The sequence below is a fragment of the Pogona vitticeps genome, chromosome 8, assembly GCF_051106095.1.
Source record: "Pogona vitticeps strain Pit_001003342236 chromosome 8, PviZW2.1, whole genome shotgun sequence".
NCBI lineage: Eukaryota > Metazoa > Chordata > Lepidosauria > Squamata > Agamidae > Pogona > Pogona vitticeps.
This window is the reverse complement of record NC_135790.1, coordinates 3857313-3884889: the sequence shown is the minus strand read 5'-3', so window position 1 is coordinate 3884889 and position 27577 is coordinate 3857313. Positions and strand designations below refer to the sequence as shown.

The window sequence follows — 27577 nt, the reverse complement described above, 5'->3', positions numbered from 1 at the left end:
CATCTCTCATGGTGTGCAAACAGGTGCCAACAGCATACTCACTCACACAGGAAGGATGGGAGGACCTATAACTGGGTTGTGCTTCTGTTTTATGTTTCAAGAGCAGCTGGCAAATAGTAGTCCATTTCGGGTCAAAATGTGCCTAGTTTAATACGTTTTTAATTTTATCTCTATTTCATATATATGTCCATAACTTCAAATGGTGCAATGCGCTGGTATGAAGAAAGAAAGATGGCGATATATACGTATATATATATATGGCTGGTGGATGCCTTTTTAATCTTTTTACACACACACAAGGTATGCACACATTTGTTTTACACGTCCAAGAGTGATTTACAAGCCAAGATTTAAGCAAAAGGATTTGGCTTCTTGCCTTCTTCCCTTGCGCTACTGAAAACACGCCGTTCTCCGTGTTTATTTGTTTACAAATGGTTTTAAACCGGTTAGATCTGCTAAAGATTTCAAAGTGTTGGGGAAAATACGTGGACTTTAAAGTCCTTGAAGTTTCAGCTTTTTCTGGATCTCCAGAAGGCAGACAGAACTCCTTATGGACGCGGAGGCTTCTACCTGGCACGCAGCGCCCGGCGGTTTACAGATTCCCTTCCGCCCCGAAAGGCTGTCTTACATTTTTAGTGATGGGGATGAAGGATGTTGGCGCATGGAGGGTCCCTGCGAATTGTTGGAAAGGGAGCTGATCCAGCAGAAAGAAAGCCTGGGGGAAAAAATGATTTGATCTGAAATGATTTGATCTGACCTGTTTCCTTCCCGTGTGATCCAGTACTTTCTGGGTGATTGATTCCCACCGCCTTAAATAGAAAGGATCTCCTCCCCGCCAGGCTCGGATCGCCGCAGTTGGTGGCTACGAGGACGCGCATCTCGGCCGGCGACGCGCGCGGTTCTTCTCCCCCTGCGCCCGTTACCGGTCGGTCGCCGGACGCGCGCCGTCTCTGCCGGGCGCCCGCCATGGCTCCGGGGCCGCTGGCGGCGGCGGCTCTCCTCCTCGCTGGCCTGGTGTCCGCGCTGGGTGAGCGGACGCGGGGCAGGAGGAGCTCCGGGCGGGCGGGCAGGCAGGCGGGCAGGCGATCCTGAGAGTCCGCGCCCCGCCGGGTAGGGGAGGGTTTGGAGATGCGCTTTTAGCTGGGGCGCCCAGCGCAAAGAGGTGCCGCGGCTCAAGCCTGCTTGGGTTAGAATTCACCCCCTTCTCCATCATCCCCTTTCCCACTGGGAAGCGCCTTTCGCATTCAGAGGATCGCTGGGGGAGCTGGTCATGGAAGAGGGGCGTTACACTTCGACACGGAATGGGGCCCCTGCCGGTTCCCATCTGCTGTAAATGGATTCAGATTCTTGAGGGCCAAATTCAGTGGCTTGAGGGTTGGACCTGGCTTCTGGCCATCAGCTGGCCCTACCTGCCCTCTAGAAAAGCCATAATTCTGCTACAGTTTTGGAAGAGACACACTGATTACTCTGTGCAAGCATATAGAGGGGGAAATCCAAAGGAAAAAGACAAAACAGAGATATGTGGCACCTTAAAGACTGTTCCATTTGAATGTGAGCTTTCATGGACCGAGTCCACTTTGTCAGACATACGGAAAACAGAATGAAATGTTGAATGAAACATCCGTTTCATAGATGTTGTTGTTAAGTCGTGTCGGACTCTTCATGACCCCCATGGACCAGAGCTCACCAGGCCCTCCTGTCTTCAGTTTCATAGACAGAACATGCTAAATATTCATTGGTGTATGGTAGATTCACATGCAGTAATTGACTTAGGTTGTTTTGGGGTTCTGTTGCAAAAGTTCCTCCAGGAGACAGAAAACAGACACCAAGCCTGGGCAAAAATGAGGGGGGGGAGAGGAGGGGGGTGTGTGTGGAGGGGTTGAAGACTGGGGATTGACTTAAAACTCAAGAGGGGGGGAAAAGAATGTACAGTGTGTGAAACATGAACATAAACGTGAAAATACAGCAGAGGATTTCCCCACCACCTCACCCATCCTCTTTCTTCTTTCTTCTCCCTCATCATTGCCCAGTTCTCGTGTCTGTTTTCTGTCTCCTGGAGGAATGTTTACAACAGAACCCTAAAACAACATAAACCAACTACTGCATGTAAATGAGCCAATGAATATTTAGAATGTTCTACTTATGAAACTGATAATTCATTTAAGATTTCATGCTGTCCCCATATGTCTGACAAAGTGGATGTGTTCATGAATGCTCACGTTCAAATATAATGGTTAGTCTTCAAAATGCCACCTGCTTTTGTCTTATTTTTGTTTGTTTGTTTGTTTAGATTTTGCATGGTATTTAATAGTGCAATGGTTTTATGGCCCTTAACGAGCCTTCCAAACCCTGGTGAGTTCCAAGTGTTTGGGACTACAAGTCCCAGTATCCTGAGGCAGCATGGATAATACATCTGAGGCCTCATTTGAGGACAGCTGAAATGCCATCAACTTCTCCAAGAGGTCCAGAGTATTGTAGAAATTTTAAGGGCAAAGCATCCTAGGAATTGATGCTGCACACAGAAAAGTATACCTTTTCGGTAACCATCAATGAATACATACATGATGATGGGCGTTATCCCCCCCCCATTCAGGATCTCAGCGGACGTTTTTGGAAGTGACTGTTCCTGAGAGGATCCCATCATATGCCACTGGAAATAAGGTACATACTATGTTTGTGTTTACTTTATTCAAGCATCTTTTTTCCCTACATGGACGTTTATATCAAACAAGTTGATAAATAAGGCCAGAATTCTATGGCTGATTTGCCATGTAAATGTCCAAAATGGCAAAAGCACTCTAATAGGATTCTGGCCCCCGGGTTGGTTCCGGTTTTGATTGCATTTGGACCAAACCTGTTGAACTCAATGAGCAGAAAGTGGGCCACCTGGGGGAATCAACCTGTTAACTTAGGCAAGAGGTCTTTTAGGTATCTGACCTGGCTGAAATCCTGGTCTAGATGCTTCAGGGGCCATAAATGGGTTAGTAGGGGGGAGAATCCAGTGAAGGTTTCTGTGGTGCCCAGCTTTGCCCCATATTATATTAAAAACATAGCATCTTGGGTATTAATCTGGAGCTGAAGTTGGTGGTGCCACCCAAGCTTTCAAAGACGGGGCATTTACGCTACGACGAGGCAAACCCTCTTTCCGTATCTCTGCCTAGTGTCTGATTGCCGAGGGTGTGTTTGTTTTTCCTTCCACCTGGTAGATCTAAAGGGAAAAGCAGATTTAAGTACAGAGAGGAGCACCTTCACCTGGGAAGCTCTTAAGCTGTTTAAGCATTTGAATTTGGGTCGATTTGAGTGGGCAGGACTGTACTCTTTAAACGAAATGGTTACGAATGCGTCAAAACCTTTGATTGTTGCAGGAAAGGATAAGCTTTGATATCCACATGGGTGGGAAGCTCTATACAATTCACCTGAGACAACAGTGAGTAGACAAAATAATTAGAATTGCACCCCAGTCCCTGATCTTCTTCTATATATATATTTGCATTTATGAAGGGGGAGGTTAAACTGAGGGACTGTGGCTAATCCAGGGTTAACCTATGGATTTCATGGGGTGATTTAGAGTCAGAAGTATGCTCATGATCTGGTCCCTATAGTGTGGGCAAAGTGATTTGCATCTCCAAGCTGCTATTCACGTAGGCATCCTTCAGTCTCGAGAGTCGATGGTAACGTGCTCTGTGTGGAGGACTTGGAACACCATCTAGTGTGGCTGAGGAGACCAATTCGAGATTGACAATCCCTTCCACAATGAGGACAAATACAATCCGTCCCCTGTCCAGCTCCTTGATTTTGCTGCTTCTGGGACTGCCTCTTTGCCTCAGCCTGCTGGACAAGGGTCTCTTCAAATTGGGAGGGGCCGTGATGCACCGCCTGCCTCCAGACTGAATGCTCAGAGGTCAAGGTTTCCCATCTCCTGAGGTCCATTCCTAAGGCCTTCAGATCCCACTTGCAGATCTCCTTGTACCGCAGCTGTGGTCTCCCTCTGGGGCAATTTCCCTGCACTCATTCTCCATCCAGGAGATCTTTTGGAATTCAACCATCAGCCATTCTCATGACATGCCCAAGCCAACATAGACATCTATTAAGCTACTATTAGGGATTTAAACACCTGTCAAAGAGTGGCTGCTTTCTTCTTTTATCTCTTCAGAAGGAAAAAAAAACCACCCTAATCTAGATTAGGGCCATAATATAGGGGGAGTTGAGGTTAATTCTGTTTTTCTTACCTCCCCCCCCCCCGCCACCAGTATCCCTTCTGCTCTCTGTATTTCCTTCCAATGTGTGGTTTTACTCTTAACAAACTAGGACTTTCTGATAGGTGAGTGTCATTGGGAATAACTAGCCTGTGGTCCTGATCCAGATTAGGTCCTGGAAAACTGAAAACTATGTGGAGGATTTGGAGAGGTCATCTGTGCACATGTGTTTTTTTTTGTATTTTTATTTTTTTGTAGAGCCTTTTTAACCAATGATTTCAGAGTTTATACATACAGCCGTGCAGGATCCGTGGTGTCTTTAGCCCCTTCTATTAAGGTAAGATTCCTTAGGAAAAAGAAGCTAGAGGCTTTGCGCTTGGTTGCTCTTTAGCTACATTAGAGCAGCGAGCAAATTAGAACAATAATAACTGATTCCTTGTACGAACTTTGATCAACTGGTCAATCTGCCTGAAGGTGCGTCATTAAAGGGTTAACCACTCAAGCTTCAAAATGTTGTTGTTTGGACTACAAATCCCAGAATCCTTCAGAATAGCTGGGGGAGATTGGAATTTGTACTTAAGCAAGGAAGAATGACAGGTTGCTTACCTGTAATTTTGGAGGAATATTTAGAATCTTCTATTTGTGAAACGGATATTTCATGCAACATTTCGTTCTGTTTCCATATGTGTGCTGAAGTGGATGTGTCCATGAAGGCTCACATTAAAACATACCCTGTTTCCCCGAAAATAAGACCTAGCCTGAAAATAAGCCCTAGTAGGATTTTTCAGGATGCTCATCATATAAGCCCTACCCCAAAAATAAGCCTTAGTTAAGTGAAACCCTGCACTCCATCCTTGTGCAGCAACCAGAAGAAGATGACATGACTGTATTTGAATTAATGTAGATGGTTATACATGAATAAAATAAAACATCCCCTGAAAATAAGCCCTAATGTGTTTTTAGAGCAAATATTAATATAAGACCCTGTCTTATTTTGCAAGGAAACACGGTAATAGTCTTTAAGGTGCCACCATGGTTTGGTTTGGTTTCTTTGGATTTTGCCTGATAAGGATGCTTACCTGCAACTGTGGTTCCTCCCCAGTTGTGTGATCTACAAAGACCATGAAAGAGAACGGTTTGCCCCATTCCTTCCTGCATAAAACCACACACAAGGGAATAATCTGGTATTATTACCAGAAACATGAGGGTCTGTTCCTAAGAGCCAGTCCATCTGACGGTGGAGGTGGTTTGAGTGATGTAGGATTGGCTCTCTTGCATTTGGATGCATGTTTGGAAGAGAGATCCTTGCTTTTCCATTCTAGCTGTCGCCACGTCCTTCTCTCTTTTCTCTTCCAAGTTCCTAAATTCCCTCCTGCTTGTTCACAAATAGCTCTCATTATTCCCTGTAGAGGGATTGCTACTATCAAGGCTACGCAGACGGTTACGCAGATTCCCTCGTGATGCTCAGTGCCTGCTCTGGGCTCAGGTAAGGCCTTCCCTGTGGCTGTCGAATTATCCGTCTCAAATCACCACACCCGCGTCTTGAGGAAGGCAGAATCACGGATCCGCTCCAACCGAGCCACTGTCTCGTCAGACTTCGATGCTACGGCACAGAAGAGACTTCTATCTGGTGCCCCTTTCCCTCTTTCCTAAAAACCTGTCTTCTGTTTGGAAACCCCTGCTGTCAAGTCAGTTTCTAACTTATGGCGAAGGATTTTCAAGAGATAAACCTATACAAGAGTGATTTCTCAGTCCTTCCATCAGGTGGCACACGGGCGCTTTGCAGGCGATGCGGGTGACTCTGTGCGCAACCCTCCCTCCAGAGAGCCACAAAGCCACATTCACAATGCTGGTGTTTTACGGAACATTTACTATATAAGCCTTTCCTTCCCTCTTTTTCTCTCTGGATGTGTCGAGTCTCTCTGTCTCCCCATCTCTAAATGACATGTGTTTCAGCAAATCCCTGTTGTTTCTGGGGTAAAATGCACTTTGGATCAAATAGAGGGGGTGTCAAATTCCAGATCTCATCGGCTTGCAAATCCTTCTGTTCCTCGTTGTTAGCTGAAGGCTGCTGGGACTTGCAGCCCAACCATGTCTGGAGGACCATGGGTTCTCCTAGTCCTGCATCAGATGAAGAGTGATGGAGGCTTGAGTTCAATACTGTAGCATCATAGCAGCTGTTTAGCACAGGAAGTGGTGCTTGGCTCTTCTGCCAGGTGCAGCTGCGTCAGGGGACAGCTTCCATCAGATGTGGGGCTTGGCGATGCTATTTGGGGGATACATCTCCTAATCTCGCCAGCCTGCATGGGCCCATGCCAACTGGGGATTCTGGGATTTGTACTTCCAAAAGTCGTACTTCCAACCTCCGATCGAGTGACAAGGAAAGGTTTCTTTTATAGTCCGCTGTTGCTAAATTACATGCTTTACGTAAAACAAACTTCTCAAGTTATGGCCACCCAAACCTTATGTACTACGGTTCCCATCAGTCTCAACCAGTCAGTCCGTGGGGCATCTATAGCTCAACACATCTGAGGCATACCAGATCAGGGAAGGCTGACACAAGGGATATTTAGCTCTGTGACTTAACTAATCACACCCTAGAACGACTGCGCTGAAGCACTGCATCCGAATAGGGGGTCAGCGATGGAATTACCTAAGTCATGCTTGGCACCAATAAACTCCTCTCTTTCCTCCCTGCTGCTCACCTGCCTGTTGGCAGTGGTCTGTTACAGATTGAGAACATCAGCTATGGAATTGAGCCCGTGGAGTCTGCTTCTGGATTCCAGCATCTTGTTTATCAGATAGAATACAACAACACAGACCTCCAAGTTTCTAAAGAGAATTATTCCATTAAATGGAGTCCGGGAATGATCCAGAGAGCAAACCCAGCTACACCCGTGAGTCCTAATCTTTAGAAGATACATATTTTGTTTTGTTTTTTTAATGTGCAAAAAGAATGAAGGACCTAAAGAGTCGTTTGCATGCCCGGGAAGTATTTCCCTCCACTGAGGAAGTTCCTAAAGCTAGCCTTTTCTATTGCAATTTGTGTCTGATATGAAAAGAAATGTAAATGGTTGGCTACAGGTGCTTTTGTGATGTGGCTATTTATGCACATGCAGGTGGGACAGAGGCTCATAGTTGCCAGGCAAGGCTTGTTTTATCAAGAGTAATGTTCAGCAATAGTTATTTTCACACGCCTAAGTACAGAATCGCTGCCTTAAGGGCAGAATCCAAAAAATAAAAGCACTGGGGTTTTTTTGCCAACTTTTTTTTGTGCACTGGAAAGGCAGCCAACTATCCCCATGTATCATAAACATGTTCATTTCTGTACATGAATCAGATTTCAAGTTTAAGAAGGAGCCTCATGGCGCAGTGGTTAAACTGCAATACTGCAGCTGAAACTCTGCTCCCCACCTGGGATCGATCCCAAGTAGCTGGCTCGAGGTTCATTCAGCCTCTCATCCTTCCAAGGTTGGTAAACTGAGTCCCCAGGTTGTTGGGGGAAGGCACAATGTGTAGCCTGCATAATTAAATTGCAATTGTAAGCACAACAGGGTGGTATATAAGCAGCCTGCTTTGCTCCCCTCCCCAATCTACAGTTTGTGTGTTGCAGTTTAGGTGAATATTTACTTCCAAGAGGTATGAATTCAATAGATTTTGTTCAGAATCAAAACGAAGCCCGTTCCTGAGCTGTCTATAATCAGAGATCCCAAAAACTGAACTTATATTATACCACTGAGCTATAGGGACTTCCCGTTTCCATCCTCCTAAAAGTAACACTTCACCTCTTCAAGCTTTGGTGGAAATCCAGTAAAATCCAGACTGAGTAAATCAAAGAGGCTCTCCTACATTCAGCAGAAACGTTAGTTCCACTGGTGATTTTTCATTATAGCATGTGCATGATAAGAAAGCATCAGTAAGGTCTTATACTTGTTTTTTCCCTCGTATTAAAACAGGTTAACTTCAGCACTGTGAGATACGTGGAAATGCATGTCATTGTGGCCAAGTCCCTGGTAAGTGCATATTATATTTTCTCTTGGCTTTCCGAATCAAAAGGTTGTTCTGGAACACTTTGGAATTTAGATGTCATTGGGAAGGGTTCTTATGCCTGATACGCGGCTTCAGAACCCCATTTCTTCTGTATAGCTACTATTATTTGCCTAACCAAATCAGTGTATAATCTAGGTTTCCTTACCTGAAAGGTGTATGTATGGGAGGGCAGTCTATTCCACAACTAAATTTAATTTATTAATGTATTATTTTATTCGCTTGCTTTATTTATAGGCTGTTTTCCTCACAATAATAAGGGTTGGCATTTCTCATTTTTTTGAGTAACACCTTTTTTACTGGTCTCCAAAGTTTCTGAACCACTTACCGATATGAACCCCCAAAGAAAAATGACCATGATGTTTTTGGAAAACCTATTATCCCTTCAGAGTCCCACTTTCCATCTTTAAGTGTGCAACATAGTTTTTTTAAAAACAAACAAAAACCTCTTAAACATCTGAAACAGACAATGCGTGGGAATATGGTCATAAGTTGTTACTGCTCACAAGGACGCGTTGTTCTTTTCCAGTATGATTACATGGGTTCAAATGAAGAGAATGTGATGGGGAAAATCTTCCAGCTGTTCAGCTATATCAATGCCGTAAGTCGCTGTCTTTTTATCTGGGGATAAATAGTCATCGTTTGAGTTTTAGGGTCCAAAGCTAACTTTTCCCTTCTCCATGCCAGAGATCTCACGGCATCTTGAAAGAGCCCCTGACCCTGCAAAAAGCAGCAGTTCATTGGTAATGCAACCTGCTGGTTTTGGTCTTGCAGAGTTATCTAGACATCTGCAGCTGCCTTGTCTCGAGCGAGGCCACGAGTCCGTTCGCCCCAGCGTTGCTGCTCCCTTGGGATCCGGGCCCTTCTTGGCCTGCTGGCTGCCTCCTTTTCTTCTGTTCACTTCTATGGCCAATCCTCTCTAAGCCTTCTCTGCTTCTGCTTTCAGATGTTCTACAAACTTAACATAAGGATTGTATTGTCTTCTTTGGAGTTTTGGACAGACAAAGATGAGTTCTCCACCCTGAGACCGCTTGATCAGTTGCTAGAAATGTTTGTGAAGTGGAAGCAGGTCCACCTCACTCTACGACCCCATGACATGGCCTTCTTATTTGTGTAAGTGATGCACTTTTTTCCTGTTGTTTAAAGAAGGGAGCCTCCAGTATTGTCCTAATTATAGGGAAACACCTCTTAGTAGAGGTCCAGGCAAGATATAGAAAACATTGCACATTCAATTGGAACGATTCAGAGAATGAATAAGGACACTTGAGTTATGGCAGCGAGCCTATTGGAGCAATATGACAACTGTTAGAGCGGTATGACAATAGAACCATTAACCTCAAGAGTTGATGACCTAGAGGCATTCAAGAGAAAATTGGAGCACCCTCTGTCAGATCTCTTTTGATTTGGATCACTGCATTAATCAGAGAGTTGGGTTTAGTGCCTTTCTAGACCCTTTCCACATCTATGGTTCTATGATTCTTGTGCGAGTGCAGGGAACATGACGGTTGGACAAGAGGTTGATGGGTGTGAGACAAGCCAGCATCAAGTTATCTTTAGATGTTAGCCTTAGCATCAGCTTAGCCTGGGATCAAATGAGATCATATGTCAACTATAAGTCCACATAGCAACTTTCCTGGGTCTGAAGATCAGATTTATTTTATTTATTAGATTTATTCCCTGCCCATTTAGACCAAAGGTCTGCTCTTACTATTTCTTACCTTACTGGAGTTTGCTTTGCAGATCCTCACCCTCACCGCACTGCCAAATTTTGACAGTATCACAATGGCAATAACAATAACAAGAAGCTTGTGTTCCCTTGTAAGAACAAAGCTACACAGGGAACACAACACTTGTTTTAATGTATTCTCAAAGGCTTTCACGCCCGGGATCCAATGGTCTTGTAGGCTTTCCAGTCTATTTTGGCCATGTTCTGTTGCCGGCCACAGAGACTGGTGAAACGTTAGGAAGAACAACCTTCAGAACACGGCCAAACAGCCCGAAAAACCTACAACAACCAGCTTGTTTTAAAATTTGCTGCTTTCAGGAGACTGGAAGCAGTCCAGTTGTGTTATAAACAAGGTGCATGCTTCCTGTCTGGCAATTTCGTGATGTTGAAAGGGTTGTGCAGACCTCAAAATTTGAGGACGGGGCACATGGAAGCTGAAGGTTGCCTGCCATGATCTCAAGCATGGTCATGTTGACACTAGCTGGCATCTGGACATTGAGTTATGGCAACTGGAGTTCTTCCTTATTAGATTGAAACGTTTCGCTACTCCTCCAAGTAGCTTCTTCAGCTGGACTCACCTGGATGACTGAAAACCTTCACAGATATGCTGCTAGCTGGCATCATTTCTGCAGCATCTCAGCCAGAGAAAGGACTTAGCATGGAACGCTTTTAATTGGAGATGCTAGGACAATAAGAAAGATGGATTGTGTCTTTGAAAAAAGAACAAAAAAACACACATTTTGATGGCTGAAGATTGCAGTTAGGAAAAAAAAAAGCTAATGGGCATTCCAAGGGAAAAAGTACCATGTTATCCCAAAAATAAGACAGGGTCCTATATTAATTTTTGCTCCAAAAAACACATTAGGGCTTATTTTCAGGGGGTGTTCTATAGTTTTCATGGACAACCATCAACATTTATTGAAAGACAGTCATGTCATCTTCTTCTGGTTGCTGCACAAGGGTGGAGGGCAGGGTTTCACTTGACTGGGGCTTATTTTTGGGGTAAAGCTTCTATTACGAGCCTCCTGAAAAATCATACTAGGGCTTATTTTCAGGTTCGGTCTTATTTTCGGGGAAATGGTATATCTCATGCTAGAGCAAAAAAAAAAAAAAAAGGTGAATTACAGAAGTACTAGTTAGAATGCAGCCGCTGTAAATTTGGAAAGGCACCACATGTAATTCAAGGCCTCTCCCCATCTCTTTCCCCAGCTATAGGACCAAGGCTGCTTCTGTAGGGGGAACATTTTCAAAAAGGATGTGTTTGAAACCGGCTTCCAGAGGGATTGCTGTGGTAAGGTCGTTGCTGAACACATAGTCTTTGCTGAATGGTGTCTAACTGAACAGCAACAAAACCCGTTGCTTATTGGGTTCTGTTGCAATTCCTGAAAGCTTAGGGTGAATGCAGGGTAGAAGCGGATAACTTCCCTGGTGTTTCCTTTTGCATTTCCCGAGAGGTGTTTGTTAGATATCTTTGCGATCCAGTGATTGGAGGGAGAAGATCTGAAGTGAATGCCATTTCTAGATTGGCCCATAGAAACCGCCTCTCCCCTTTATGGCTTCCATCTTCTGCCTCCTTTAGGTACACCTTGGTCTACTGAGGTCAGTGGGCTAAAGGGTGCATGGAGCAGGTGCAGGATTACACAGCCAAGGCTGCGTAACCTTGTTTTCCAAGGTCTAGTCATGTTGTTGTTATTGGGAAGAATGTAAACACTAGGATAGTGAGGTGGGGTGGGCAGTATGGGATGGCATGTTTGATGGCACCAGATCGCCATCTTTGCATGCCAAGGTACAGTCACAAACGGTTCCTTCCCAAGACTGGTCAGGATCAACTCTCAGTGGCTTAACCACATCCTGAGGTTCTCACCCTTGCTTATTGAGATAGTCTGTGATGATGAGGTTGATGATAGGAAGACAACAAAGAAGGACAGATCCTATAGCACTTTAAACCCTTTCAAGTTCTGCTTGGTGTACGCTTTCAAAGGTCATAGCCTACATCTTCAGAGGGATGCAGTGTAGCCCCGCAGGACAGCTAGTTATACCTACATGATGTTTGCATGCACATGTGCACATGACCATGGCCATGTACATGTGAAATGCAACAGAAATTCAAAAGATACCAGCACTGAGTTGATATTAAGAGCAGTTATTAGAACGGCTGGATACCTCAGAAGTTTAGGTCTCTGATTGGGAGTTCAGTTCCCCATTAACAAATGATGGACTCAATGATCCAAAGGGGTCCCTTCTAGTTCTAAGATGATGATGATGATGATGATGATGATGATGATGATGATGATGATGGTGGTGATGGTGATGGTGATGATGATGATAGTCATGATGTGGAAATGATAAGTATAGATCTTAACAGTGGTGGTTACAGGTCATTGAGATCTCATCGGTGGCTGGCAAGTACTTTGAAGCGTAGATGGGCAGAATGGGACATGAATGTTGAGGGTGAGGGAAACCCTAATATCTAAGCCATTATAAGAAAAAAAAAAGGTTAGCCAATCGGTATGGAAAAGTTGCAAGAAAATTATCCAGACCTTTGTCTTATGATATATAAAGGTGCAAAGATCACCCTCTGCAGATGAGCTGGTTCATATACATCGCGAGATTGAAAAAACGTTTCTCCCTGTTCAAACTGAGAGCAGCAGAGCTGAAACCTTTTCTTAAGTTCTCATTTGGCATTATTTATTTATTCATTTATTCAACTTATATGCTGCCCACTCTACCCAAAGGTCTCTGGGTGGCACACAATTAAAAACAATATGGTGGTGAGCTGTTAATGGATCTGTGTTCTTGTTTAGTATCAACGGGGGATGACCCTGGAGACGTTCTCGGTGATCGTGGCGCAGCTGCTGGGGTTCAGCCTGGGACTGTTCTTCGACGACGGCCGTCACTGCTTATGCCCAGGGGCCACCTGCCTGATGGATACCAAAGCCATGTAAGGACCTGCACCCACGTCTGTGGTTTTCTGTCCCATTAACACGATGCTTGAAGTATATTACGAGTTCATCCGTCTCTCTGTCTTGCCAAACTTCTGTTGTGTTACTTAAGCAAAGCCATATGTTGTGGTCCATCCCTTGCCAGTAGATAAAGAGACTCCTCCGTGATGCTCTTATCCGTCTTTCCATCTGCCCATGTATGTCATCAACCACAGGAACTCCCAAGCGTTCCAAGTTGGGGCAGCCATGGTCCCCTTTCTTATTTCCATTAGAAGCAAGGGACTACCATCCATCCTTGTCAAGAGAAGAGGGAGCAAATGCACCCAGTACGAGGGGACCCAAACACAGCGAAGGCTCTTTGTCCTCTATCACCAAAAATAGGGTTGTCTGGCCTTCAGACATCCTGTGAGGGGCTGCGAGGGGGAAGAAGTTACAGAACAAAGGCATTCTGCATTATCCTATCCTGTGTCCATGCATAGCCTCTTTATTAGAAAGTCATACCGTGTTATCCACAGGGGTTGGTTTCAAACCCCCCTCGCAGATTCAGAAAAATCACAAATACTATATATATTGCACTGTCTCCGGTTCCATCTAGTGGCCAGTTCCGGTAATACATTTTGGAAATGCGTATTACTGGTTTTTTAAATTTAATATTTTCAGTCAGCGGTTAAGTGAAACTGCAGGCACTGATTATGATGGTCCTGCTGCGGCAGATGTTTTGAAAGAGAGCCCTGAGGCTCGCCACCTCTTTGTCCATGAGGAGCCAAGCAGTGCTTAGAGCTGGAGATATGCCCCATTATCCCTGGCTATAGAAATCCTGCTGGTGTTTCTTCTTCCTTGTAAAGCAACATTTCTTTATCTGAGCCCTATTCCGAGATGAGGGTACTACGGTGGAAACATAGTTTTGGGACCTTGGAAAGTGCCAGGTTTCATCCCACACGCAGATCAGGAAGATGCCCCCCAAGGGCCCGCTTTGTGTGAAACCCAGCGGTAGACCTTCGGAAGCTTCCCAGCGGGCAGGTCCCTGTGGAAAGGCTTCCCTCCGTCCATAAGAAACTTTAAAAACATGACAGGGGGCCTCTGTGTGGTCATTCCACTTCTTGAATGTAGTTCTCCCCTGTCTTGGTTTTCTGCGTGACGGGAGACCTTTCTCACCTGCCTTTTGCCCTCCAGACAGGCCAGCGGCGTCAAGGCGTTCAGCAGCTGCAGCATAAGAGACTTCCGGGATTTTCTAGGGTTCGGTTCAGCCCAGTGCCTCCTGAACAGACCTCGTGTCGACATGGCCTACAAAGCGCCCTTCTGCGGCAATCGAGTGGTGGAGGAAGGAGAGCAATGTGACTGCGGCACGGCGCAGGTTTGTTAGTGGAAATGCAAATTTTAAAAAAGAAATTAAGAAAACAACAACAACAACAACAACAACAACAACAACAACAACAACAACAACAACAATAACAATAACAATAACAATAATAATAATAATAATAATAATAATAATAATAATAATAATAATAATAATAATAATAATAATAATAATAATAATAATAATAATAATGGAGAACAAGAAGGAAGTTAACAACAGGAGCTTGAGAAGTAATTAAAAATAATACCTGAAGAGGGAGCTAGAGAGTCTTCCATGCCAGGGTGTGGAGCCAACATCCCGGCTTCTGAAACATCCCGACCCCAGGGTGGTATAAACTGCTTGATGATGCGTTCTCACTCCCTGTGATCCATATGCCTTGTTTCCCTCCCTCCTTCTAGCAATGTGAAAGCAGTCCTTGTTGTGAACCTGATTGTACATTGAAAAAAGGAAAAGAATGTGCCCAAGGAGAATGTTGCTGGCCGAGGACTTGCAGAGTGAGTGTAACTGTTCGGTTAAATCCTCCCCCCTGCTCCCCTGAGACGGGAGGGGTTCTAGAGGCCATGCTTCCCAAGAGTTGATTTCCTTTCTAGGCTGTATATATCAGTGTCCTGATTCCAGTGATACAGACTTGTCCCATGCTGAAAACTCAAATCTGATCCTTAGAAAGTGAGGGAAACTACCCTAAAGTTCCAGATGCATTTATCCTAGCACCCATGATCTTTCTTAGGATGCAACTGCGTGAACAAATAATGTAGGGAATTCTGCAGGTTTGGGATGGTCCAAATCACATTAATTTCTGTTGACTGTATGATGCAGTGTGGTACACCAAGGGGAGACCAAAGAGGAGGGGAAATGAATGAGGAGGAAATGTCAGAGAGGAGGAAATTGGCAGGCAGCTCTTGTTTGCAGCTTGTGAAGGGAAGCCCTATGCTTCTTGCAAATCTGGATGGCTGCAGTGGAGACACCTTAAGAAGCTGCAAATGAGGAATGGTTGCCGATTTCCTCTGCTCCCTCTTTTGATACCTTTGTGAGCCACAAAAATGAATTCAGCAGAGGAAACCTAGTGTTCAGGTGTGGCTTCACAGCAGAGCGTTGCATTTTTCCTGCTGTATAGTCGCACCCATAGATCTCCATATAGAGGCAGCCCTGCTTGCATAGGTGGTCTTCCTCCACCACCTTACAAGGTCAGCAAAAGAATATGACACAAGGAAGCTCCAGCGAGCCGCACACTGAAAGACATGAATGGATGTATTATCTTAAGAATGGGCCGGTTGGCGATAGTCTCATTTTCCCTTCTGTCTGCCAGTTGAAGCCTAAGGGCACCTTATGTCGAGAGAGTCCTGATGAGTACTGTGATCTGGTGGAGTATTGCAATGGTACCTCGCCAGTGTGCACGGAGGATTTCTATGTCCAAGATGGGCAGCTGTGTGAAGGGGAAACTGGAGTTTGCATGAAAGGAATATGTCAAAGCCCAGATCTGTGGTGCCGAAAAACGTTTGGAAAAGGTAACCGGTCCACCTGCTGACCCACCCACCCCCCGTCTTTCTCATGCTGCTCCTTCCTTGCAGCATCTTTCCTCCCCAGGAGGAAAGATCCTGTCCTCTTCTGTTTTCCTTGATCTTCTCTCTTTTGCCAAGTGCCTGTGCATCCTGTTGCACTCACAAAGGGTACTTTCTCTGCTGTTGCTCCTCAAAATGGGGTTGAAAGGGGCCACTAGGCAGACTCTCGGGCTGACGTTTGCATGGAGCAATGCTTTGAGTAGGAGGAACCAGAGGCTGGTAGATCTGGGGGAGGTCAGGACCACAGGGAGATCAGCATCCTTGGAGGGGTGGGGGAAGGATCCTGTCTCTTCTCCCTTTTAAAAATGCGGGATATTAGTATGGATTTGGAGGGGTTTGATCTGCATTTTTTCCCTGTGCCAAGCACATGATACAAAGGGAAATATAGATCAGCCTAGAGTTTGCTCCCCACAAATTCATAGTTTTTCCCCATCATTACTGGGGCTTCCAATTCTACAACAGTTCAATTAAATTGAATTGGTTCAGACTTGTGTCGCTTGAGATGGTGCAGCAAAGCCACAGAAAAGCTGCTGTGCCAGCAGACACTCAGGAATAGCAAATTGTCAGTTCCTTCCTTCCTTCCTTCCTCCCTTCCTCCCTCAGCTAAAGTGAACCAAGACTGGAGAAGACTTTCCTTTTTACCGCTGAGGACAAGCAAAACTTCTCTTGGCAAAACTTGTGTCTTGTTCTGTTAAAGCAGCTTGTTGACAGTTCTTATTCATTTGGGGACCTAAACACAAACACACACACACATGTACGTTAAGGAGAGAAGGAAATGATAGGAGAAAGCCTTGTTACAGCTTGTTCAGCCACTTTCTTTGAACTGTGCCTCCTACTGGGCTTCAATATAGTGGCAATCATGTTTTTTTCTTGTCTTCTGTGTGTGGCCCCTTAAGTCAAACAGGCCCAGATTCCCCAGTGCTACATCACAGTGAGTGAATGTGAATGAATTCACATTTCCCTTAATGTGTAGTCATGCCTTTACCTTTGTTCCAACCCTTAATGCAGAGGGCAGAAGGCTTGTTGCAAAATATGTGGCAGGTTCCAGCAGCGATGGAATCTACCAGATGCATGACACATGGCTGTATACATTACTTAACGTATCTTTTTCTAGGATTCTCTGGCTTGGGTGTGGTTCAGGGAAAAGAGTGGCCTCGTGTCCTACTTTATTGAGGCCAGTCCTCTTTTTGGAAGACTGTCTGATCCAAGTTCAGTTTAAAGATTCAAAAGCCTGGAAGAATGGGGGCCTTGAATTTGTCCATTAGCCATTAGAAGGAACAAGACGGTCATAGGCAGCAATCAGCTCATCGGTTACCCTACTTACATGGGATGCATTGCTTAAAACCGTAAGTTTTAAGGAATGGATTTGAGGATTTCAGCTTATATCCAGATTTATCAGAAAAGATAAACCAAACCAATGAGCTGATGTCTCATTATTTCAGGTCATCTGCACAAATGATGACAAAATCTGGATCCAACCGACAGATCAGAGTGCACAAATTTTATGCAAATCATCTTCATATTTGTCCTCTTCTGTTGTGATGGGAAACTGCTCCTCTTAACAGGGCATAATGCTTAGTACTGAAAGACAGTACAGTAGGACCCCCTTATCCGCGGGATCAGTATCTGCTGATTCACTTATCCACAGTTTGATAATATTTAAAATATTAAAAGAAAAATCTCATGAATACATATTTCTAATGGCAAACCTACATGAATTGGCCAGCAGATGGAGCCATAGACCATGCTATGCATGGCAGTCACTATTATAATAGTGTTTACTATAATCCGTGTTTTTCCGTATCTGTGAGAAGGCTTGGAACCGATCCCACGCAGATATGGGGATCCTACTGTACTTCTCCTGGAGCATTCTGTCTCTGATGCCTCTGGATCTCTGCTGTGTTTGCAGATTCAAGAAGTGGATCTTTGCAGTGCTATGAAGAAATCAACAGCCAAAGAGACAGGATGGGGCACTGTGGCTCCACCGCGCGTGGATACCAGAACTGTCAGTGGCAGTACGTTTGGGATAAAAAGTGAATATTACATTTTGAAAATGTCTCTTTTCTGCACTGGCTGTAAGGCATTACTTTAACGGAGCCAAGGGTGGATGCTTGTGTTGCAAGACATGTTAAGGCTGACTGTCCAGGGCACAACTTGTTAATGCCGTACAGAACTGCCACTGATATGTGATCATTCTCATGCCATCCCTATGCGCTACAAGAGGCAAATGTTGCAATAACGTTGTTAAAGTCATGCTCCTCCCCTCTTGTGCTAGTCATGAGTTTTGCAAATGATTGATGGTTTCCCAGGGCTTTGATACACTAGGGGACCAATGTGGCACAGAAGGTAGAATGCCATACTGAGACCCAAGAAACCTGAATTCGGAGTCCCGTTCAGCCATGGCAATTCACTGGAGCTCAGCAATGATCAACCACTCCTTGAGCATCTTGTAGACTTGAAAAACCCGGTCAGAGCTACTATAGGTTGGAAAGGACTTGACAGCACATAATAATGCCAGCACAAAATAGACACACATCAAATCATGGGATACAGTCCAGAAGAATATACCATGCCACCCTATAGATGGAAACAATCACACATGTGGCAGCTTCATAGAAAATCCTGAAAATGAATACTGTATGTCATTTCAAGCCACCTTGGGTCCTCTTGAAGAAGAAGGCAGGATATACAGAATAAATTTTAAAAATCGGCAGATATCGTGGGCTAGTATGTGAGAGAGGCCCGAAAGGAAAAGACCAGAAACCGGGCCTTCTCGGCGGTGGCTCCTCGCCTTTGGAACAACTTGCCCCCTGAGATTCACGCGGCTCCCTCGCTGGGCATTTTTAAGAAACAACTAAAAACATTGATGTATAGGCGGGCCTTCCCAACAGAAAACCCTTGACGATCTTTTTTCTTATTCTGTTCTTTATTTTTATTTTTTTAATTTACGTTTCTGCTGTAAAGTCTTAAAATTACATTGTTGTTTTTACTGTAAGCCGCCTAGAGTGGTCTAATATGATCAGATAGGCGGGATAGAAATAAAATAAAATAAATAAATAAATAAATAAATAGTATGTGCAGTACAGTAAGATCCCTGGATCTGTGGGGGAATTGGTTCCAAGCCGCTCTGTGGATGCTTAAAATGGCAAATAATAGTGAATGTTCTAGATAGCATGGGAAAAGAAGAAAAAATCCAGAAAAAAGTATTTTCACCGGGTATTACCAGAACTGGCCACTAGAGGCAGCCAGAGATCATGCTATGTATTCTTCAACAACAAGAATACATAGCATGGTATTTGGCTCCCTCTAATGGGCAGATCTGGAAATACATAATGGAAATACATATTTATAGCTTTTTTTCTTTTAATATTTTTAATATTTTCAGACCATGGATAAGCAAAATGGCTGATACCGACCCTGTGGCTACAGGGGTCCTACTGTACATTGTCACACTTTCACCCATGAAGTTTCAAGTGGTCCAGGAGTGTTGTCATTTTATCTGCTCATGTTAGGCATGTGAAACATGGATGGGGCATTTTTTCTGCCCCTTTCTGCCTCCTGTCTGTCCTCTTCTAACCTTCTTGAGAAAGCCCATGCTTATATTTAAATCTTGACAAGAGAATAGCGAGGAGCCAGCCGCTTGACATGACACTGCTTTGACACCTCAGTTTGGAGGTGCATCTAACGTCACCTGACTATTTCTCTCTCTTTCTCCTTGACGTTTCCTCTGTGGCGCTGCTTTGCAGGGACCTCCCATGTGGCAAGCTGGTGTGCGAATATCCAAGCAAACAGCCCTTCATTATTGAAAATGCGGCTATCATTTACGTGAAGGTGCAGAATCGCTTGTGCGTCACGTTGGACTACATGAAGGGGCTGGGTGTGAAGGATCCGTTCTTGGTTCATGATGGAGCCGGCTGTGGCAAAAACAAGGTAAGATTTGCACCCATTTTAATGTTGCCGTGTCCACCCAACCGGTCCTGTTCCTTGCCTGAATAGTCAACCTCTGGTGACATGGTACAAATGACCTGGAACTGCCCTTTTCCACTGATGCCTTTAACATCTTCTTGTATCATGACCTCTGGATGTTTAAACTTCACAGGGGAGGACTTTGATGCAGCTCAGGCTTAGAGTGTGTCATTCGGGGGGGGGGGAAACCCCATTGTTACCCAATTCCTCTTCTTGCTAGGCAAAAAATAAGAGCCCAGCCTCTGTTCTTAGACTTCAAAGTACTGTACTTTCTTTGAGTGCTGCTATTACAGGAGTTCAAGGCTACAAAACCAGGAATAGTCCTTGAACCCTCCACGCACCAGTTCCAGGAGGGCAGCACCTGCCACACTAAAGGTTTTGTCTGTTGGCCAAAGGCTTCTGTGGAATTTGGCTCATTGCTGAAGCAACATTTTCCTATACAGTGGGGTCTCTACTTAAGAACGTCCCTACTTAAGAACAATTCCACTTAAGAACAGCTCCATTTGCTAAATTTTGCTTCTACTTGAGAACAAAAATCCAAGATAAGAACAGGAAAAAAAACCTTTCCTGCTCTTTTTTTAACCTTAGGTCATCTTAGGTTAAAAAAAAAAGTTCTCCCCCTAGTGGTAGAGTACGTATTAACCCGCTTTGCATTAGTTCCTATGGGAACTAATGCTTCAATGTACGAACACACCTCTACATTAAAAAAAAAACAGCCAGAACGGATTAATTGGTTTTCAGTCCATTGCTTCAAAATTAGCTTCGTCAGAAGTGCTTTTAACACTGTTCCCTGACCTAAGGGAAAAAAAGAAAAAATCCCCCTCTAGTGGTAGAAGGCGGAATAGCAGCTTCCCATTAGTTTCTATGGACGGAAAAGAGCAGATACGGATTAAATGGTTTTCAATGCATTCCTATGGGAAATGCAGATTCTACATAAGAACTTTTCCACTTGAGAACCACCTTCCAATACGGATTAAGTTCTTAAGTAGAGACCCCACTGTAGCTGCCATTATAGGAAAAGATTTCAGCCATCAGGGCTTATTTGCTGCTGTCCAAGGTCCTGATTTTGCTTGCCTGATCTTCAGAGAACGATTGACTTTGCTTACCTTACTGAGACTTTACCTGCTTGACCAGATCTTATTTTTGTCAGTCTCTACCTACTTTGACTTGATGTTTTATGAAATTCGGATTTCCATAGAATGTTTTTGTTGTTGTTGTTGTTGTTGTGTGCCATCAAGTTGCTTCTGATCCATGCCTACCTGATGAATGAGCTTTCTCCAGAATGTCCTGTCCTCAGCCCTCCTGCTCGACTCTTGTAGACTCAAGCCTGTGGATTCCTTTCGGGAGTCAATCCATCTTGCATTTGGTCTTCCTCTTTTTCTGGTCATTTTTATCTGAGATGTTCATCTCTCTCTTTTTCAAGATCTGCATGAACCAGAAGTGTGTGGATAGGTCTGTCATAAAAGTGACGTGCGATCCAGAAAAAAACTGCAACAGCAAAGGCGTGAGTAAAAGCAACATTAATTCTTCAAATAGTATTGCGTGTGATGAGTATTGATGTGGCAAGCTTAGCGTCATCCCCTCCTGTCAGGAATTCTGGGAAATGGAGTCGCGTGAGGGGCAGCTGGGATGAGCGCTGATACCAAGGTGGCAGGCCAGAATGAGATTCCATACTTATCCCGTATCTTGAAAGTAGTGCTCTCTCAGGTTCTGGAATCTGATTGGAAGAGCACATTGGTTCCTCCACAAGGCGTCTTGCACTTGCCTGGCTTCATTTGGGCCACATCAGCCTGCAGTCCCATACCTCAGTTCCTCTTTACAAGGAAGGAAGTATTAGAACGCATTTGTGTACCCATGGAGGGCACCTCCACCTGTGTTCTGTTATATATATATATTTTAAAAAATGAGTCCAATATCTTTTTTTCTAGAACAAAATAAAGGACTCCGTTAATCCTTTCTCACTGAGCTTGCCAACGTTTGGTTTAAATCTTCTGTGCCCATGTGCTCTGGTTCCATTGGAAATGTGGCAACCAGGATGTTTCATTGGTGTGTTGCTCGATTTGGAGTGATTTGGAAGATGATGGTGGGGGAAGCAGTGAATGTGTGGGAAGTTGAGAACAGGCTACACAGAAGATTGTAGCGGTGAGCTTTGTGGCGCAACTGCAGTCCTGCAGTCAAGCCTCCGCTCACAACCCAACTTTGATTTAATGGGCTTAGATAGCTGGCTCAAGATGGACTCAGTCTTCCAAGATCCATAAATTGAGTGCCCAGCTTGCTGGGGTAGAGGGGAACACAGTGTGTGGCCTGCATGATTAACTAATAGACCACCTAAATAATGCTTTAGGAATATGGGTGACAGTATCAGTTGAAACAACAACTGTGGCTTCTTTCCTTCCCCCTCCCTCTACAATGCAGCGGTGCAACAATAAAGGAAACTGTCATTGCAACGCTGGCTGGATCCCACCGGACTGCATGAGCGAAGAGAAGGGAGGCCTGGGAGGAAGCGTTGACAGCACCTTCCGAAGCGGTTTGTTGATCTTTAGATGACTTTTCCTTCACCATGGCTTCCAAAGCAACAGCCAGGTGACTCTGCTTCCACCTGTTGAGTGGTGGGGAGCAACAGGGACAAGATCTTGGGGGGGGGGTCTCTTGAAGGTGAGTGGGGTTGTTTTCCTGAGAGATTTGCAGGTTGAAATCCATTGGCCCCAAACACACGAAGTTCTCGTACTAAGCCGTCGGCATTTACACATCTCTTTGTGGTGGTGGTCACAACTGGGTCAGGATATAGACAGTAGACCGATGGACAATGCATTGTTAGCACAGGAATGGGATGATCATGATGTTTATTGCTTAGAATGCCAAACCATATGTGGGCAGAAGAATTGTCTGCTAGGTAGTTTGGTTGTCATGGAATTATGAAGGGTTGCTTCCAGGCCAGAACCTAGAATATCTTGGGGGACACAATTATTTTATAAGATATCACAGAAAACTAGCTTATTCATATGTAAAGCCTAGGCATTTATTTAAGCCCTTAGACATTATTTAAGCCCTTGGTCTTTATTTAAGCCCCTAGACGTACAATGGAGTTTGTTTATGTAGCTTACTTCCACTTTTTTCCATCACAGCATATACCGGTGGATGACCGCTGTTTGTTTCATGCATCAGTGTCATCAAAGATTCCTTGAATTCATATTTCTAAAAAAGTCTATCCTATATTTTCTGTGACACAGGGAGACCAAAAAAATGTAATTGAGAGCATAAGAGCCCTACAGGATTAGATCAAAGACCCATTTAATCCATCATTCTATGTCCCTTAAATCTCCTGGATGGAGAATTAGTGCAGGGAAATCGCCCCAGAGGGAGACCACAGCTGCGATACAAGGATATCTGCAAGCGGGATCTGAAGGCCTTAGGAATGGACCTCAACAGATGGGAAACCTTGACCTCTGAGCGTTCAGCCTGAAGGCAGGTGTTGCATCACGGCCTCTCCCAATTTGAAGAGACCCTTGTCCAGCAGGCCGAGGCAAAGAGGCAGTCCCGAAAGCAGCAAAACCAGGGAGCTGGACAGGGGACAGATTGGATTTGTCCTCAGTGTGGATGGGATGGTCACTCTCAAATTGTCCTTCTCAGCCACACTAGACGCTGTTCCAAGTCCTCCATACAGAGCATGTTACCCTAGTCTCTCAGGACTGAAGGATACCTAAATGTCACTTATGGTCAACTAGGTGCCTGTAGGAATCCCTATAAAGGGTCATAAGGGCAGGAGAATTCTCCTTTTCATGCTCTTCAGCAACGTGTATTAAAATGACCTCTGGTCCCCAAGGAAGCATGGTTACCACAGAAAATCCTACCTACATTTGTCCAGTCCCCCTTTTTTAAAGTGCCTAAGTTGGTGGCCGTCACCAACTCTTGAACTCCTTAGTGGAAAAATATGCTTCTCTGAAGGCAGAATTCAATCCACTTCTCTGGATGCTGATATAAGAGTCGGGACCGCTCCTTCTCAACATCAGTTTATTTCTGTTACTCGTTATATTTTATAAAAAGTAATTTGTCATCTTCACTCATTATCCTGGTTAAAAAACTTTGTACTGTATTACTTTCTGAGTTGCTTACTCGTTTTTTTGTTACTTTATGTTTTTTGGATGGGTAGAGAGGAGGATGAAAGCATAGGGAAATGGTAGAATCTTTGAACATTTCCGACAAAATGCCTTCCAAAGGCCCTTTAAAAGTAACTGGAAAAAGTAACTGGAAGGTCTTTTTCTTTATAGCCATAAAATGAGTATGTTCTCACTTGCTACGTCTGTTTTGAAACCCTCTTCACACACGAAAGGAGTAACTCCTTACCTACATTACGTGTGACTTATAATCTCCAAAATGTGACTTTACCCAAATTTCTCTACACCATTTTGGAAGTGTGGGGGTGTGTAACTATGTTCATTTCTATTATTCCCCCCCTCCCGCAGTTCCAGTTGTACAAATTAAAAAACGTAAAATGTCCACCACGGTGAGAAACTGGCTTCTGATGGGCTTCTTCCTGTTCCTCCCTCTGATTCTTGGCTCCATCATCTTGATCAAAAATCTGAGCTACTTCTTCTCCAGAGTCAGAGTAGAAGAGGAAGAAGATGATTCTGATAGAGGGTAAGGGGGACGGGTTTGTTAACCTAACGATGATGTTTGACTCTTGGGTGAAGGATGGCCTCGTTCTTGTGTTTTTTTCTCTCCATGAAACAGGAAGCATAAATCCCTCTTCCTTTCACAATTATATGAACACACTTTCTCAGGATGCAAGAAAGATGTGCATCCAGTTGCATCAGAAAGGGTCATGTTGCTGGGAACGATCCCCCTCAAAGGGACTCTTCCATCTGCTGGGAAAAGTAGGAGCCCTACATTCAGGGCAAAGAGGTCCGGCTTGGGCACGGATTCGGGTCAGGCTGGAGCAGGACTCCGCATATGCCGTGTAATTGTTGGGAAATAGATTGCACTTGATGGCCCCACAAGGGGTCCCAAATGGGATCTGTTCCTCCATGGGCTCACCTCTCCCTACATTCCTTTTTGCCCAGGTAGGACAACCTGCTTTCTGGCCCCTAACAAGGTGCCTGAGGCTCCACCATGCCATTCAGCTGTAGCACAGTCTGTACTACAGAAATCGGATACAGTAGGACCCCCGGATCAGTTCTAAGCCCCCCCTGTGGATGCTGAAAAACTCTGATTATAGCGGATGCTATTTTAATATAGCATGATCTCTTGCTCCCTCATATGCCCATTTCTGGTAACTTCACCTTTAGAAATAATTCTAGGATTTTTCTTTTAATATTTGTAATATTTTCAGACCACGGATAAGTGGATCAGTGGATACTGATCCCACGGATAAGGAGATCCTACTGTTTATTCTCAGTTCTTTGCAGGAGTGATCCTGCAATTATGCATTAATAAGAAAGGAATAGTGTTATTTCTATTATCTGACGGGTATTAAGTGGTAGATGTACCCAACCCAGTGTTTCATCCTGTTCAACCCCTCTGGTAACTCTCTGGTTTCAAATGTCATATACCTTTATGTGGGAAAGGAGGGACTTTTGTTGCTGACCATCTATTTATTTGCACAGGGAGGGATAGCTCAAGCTTTTTGGTTTCCTTCACCTGTCCTTTTCCCCAAATGACCATTCGGCTCTTGAACTCCATCACCACAACGATTGAAAGAACAAAAAGCCAAATCTGAAATCGGCTTACGTTTTGTGGCTACGGTGATCAGCAGTGTAGCCCCTGCTCTGTAGTGCAGAGGAATAAATGCACCCCCCCCCACACACACACACACACACATGCCAGGCCTGAAGAGGTGCAATCTCGGAAGAGCTGAGATTTCGTTCTGCTGAAATGCAAAAAGGTTCTGGAAAGGATCTGCTGAGTCCAGAATAGTGAACTCGGCCTTATTGCATGATTTGAGATGTCTTCATTTTTACACAGTTTTTTTGAAACATGTACATTTCCCCCCTTCCATTTAGATCTAAATCAGAACCTGCAACCCGGTCAGAGACGGCAAGGTAGGTTTCTTGCACTTGACCCTCCTGCTCCGTCGGTTTTGCTTTGGAGAAAAGGGAAGAGCCTAAGATGAGTAGGCAGAACGTACATTTTGCATGCCACAGGCCTGCAGCCACACTTTCAGGAAGGACGGACATTGCCTCCCAGCGACTTCAGCCGTGTCGCATGACGTGAGCCTTCGTGCGGTTTTAAAAAGTGTGCATTGGTACAGTTTTTAAAACTGTCCTGGGGCAGCCAACGCCAGCTGGCTAGTCCTGGGAGGCTTCTCCTCTCCTGACATTTCCACGCTGGGGTTCAACACTCAGCCGAACAAGGCATGGTCCAGCCTGATCCAGCAGCTGCCTATGTTCTGCTGATACCTGTAATGCCTATTTAATTTTTTTTAAAAAAATTCAATAATTTTATAGCTGAACTTTTGATTGCCAAGGCTTCTTTGAGCTACCAGGCAAGCTCTTTCATTGTTATTCGTTCCCCAGTCTGTGCAAAACTGGGGTAGCCAGTGTGGTCTAGTAGTGGATAAAGTGATGGAGCAGGACCCAGGAGTCCTGGGTTCGAATTCCCACTGACTCGGGGTGTGGAACTCTTAAATCAACTCTTTATTTATTTATTTATTTATTTATTTATTTATTTGTTTATTTGTTTGTTTGTTGGTTTGTTTGTTTGTTTGTTTGTTTATTTATTTATTTATTTATTTATTTATTTATTTATTTATTTATTTATTTATTTATTTATTTATTTATTTATTTATTTATTTAAATTATATCCCGCCTATCTGGTCGTGTCAGGACCACTCTAGGCGGCTAACAACAACATCTCCCTTGCTTTGAAAGCCCTATCTGGGTAGCTGTGCTGGTTCTGACTTGAGGGAAAATATTTAAACCAAAACCTAAGCATTGTGGTGTGTGTGTGTTTCATTGCAACTCCCAGAATCCCCTCGTGCAGCACGGCCATCATTGAGCATTTCCCAGGTCCGTACTCACTGCTATTCACACATTGCATGCTAGCTCTTCCATGAGGTTAAGTCCTAGGACTGGCTGTGTGTCTTCGAAGTAGTTGTAGCTGTGGTTGTTGCAGTCGTTGCCACACAACATTGTAGCTTTTGCACAAATTCTTGTTTTGCTGACCCTTCTCTGCTCTGTCTCACAGCGTATAGGCAACGACAGCCGGAACTGCAGACACGGTGGCTGGATCATCAAAAGGTGGCTGGCGTCTGTTCCCCTCCTCCAGAAGTTCCAAGCAACATAAATACGGATTTGAACCTGCCTCAGTTGTCCAATTATTTAGGCAAATACTGCCTACTGCCTTTCCAATTTCTACAATAAAATCGACTTGGTCCCAAAACACAGTTTGGAATGAGATTCTGGGGAAGGGTTTGCGCTGAGTTTTGCAGGGAGAGGAGAAAGTCAGCGAAAGCGGCTGGAGTCTAGAGCCCAAGTCCAGCTTGCACAGTAAGACAAAGGGACATTTCTTCTTACAGTGTTGTCCCTCCGGCCACACAGATCTTTCAGCTCCCTGGCTGAGACACCAAACATGCATGCACAGCCACGCCGTCTCCCAAAGGACCAACTGCAAAACAAAGACAAGCTGAATCATTAATGGCAGCTTGAGGCAAGCTTGTGTTAGAATAATCAGACCGCTTTTTCCTGTTAAGTGGGGAGTGTTTCTACATACGGAATTGGTGTCTTGTCTAGAGAGGCCCTGACAGTTGCATAGGCTGAGTGCACCAGAAGAATGTGTGGCATTTC

General features: G+C 44.5%; 1 protein-coding gene across 1 annotated transcript; it reads left to right on the top strand.

Moving 5' to 3' along the window:
- Window positions 1–966: 966 nt before the first annotated feature.
- Window positions 967–27173, top strand: LOC110072230 (disintegrin and metalloproteinase domain-containing protein 2). The gene is made up of 21 exons (XM_072979044.2): window positions 967–1027; window positions 2594–2661; window positions 3366–3427; window positions 4455–4533; window positions 5606–5682; window positions 6916–7093; window positions 8153–8209; window positions 8773–8844; window positions 9190–9356; window positions 11179–11260; window positions 12774–12910; window positions 14085–14265; window positions 14670–14765; window positions 15578–15776; window positions 17740–17863; window positions 19577–19760; window positions 21220–21300; window positions 22212–22323; window positions 24260–24434; window positions 25796–25834; window positions 26979–27173. Exons 1-21 carry the CDS (start codon window positions 967–969, stop codon window positions 26983–26985), a joined length of 2238 nt encoding a protein of 745 aa, XP_072835145.2. The 3' UTR covers window positions 26986–27173.
- The last annotated feature ends 404 nt before the right edge of the window (window positions 27174–27577 follow it).

Coding starts and splice junctions, on each gene's coding strand:
- LOC110072230 (XM_072979044.2), top strand. CDS start 967: ATGGCTCCGGGGCCGCTGGCGGCGGCGGCTCTCCTCCTCGCTGGCCTG. Junction 4,534..5,605: donor CTTTAGCCCCTTCTATTAAG/GTAAGATTCCTT, acceptor TATTCCCTGTAG/AGGGATTGCTACTATCAAGG. Junction 8,210..8,772: donor TCATTGTGGCCAAGTCCCTG/GTAAGTGCATAT, acceptor GTTCTTTTCCAG/TATGATTACATGGGTTCAAA.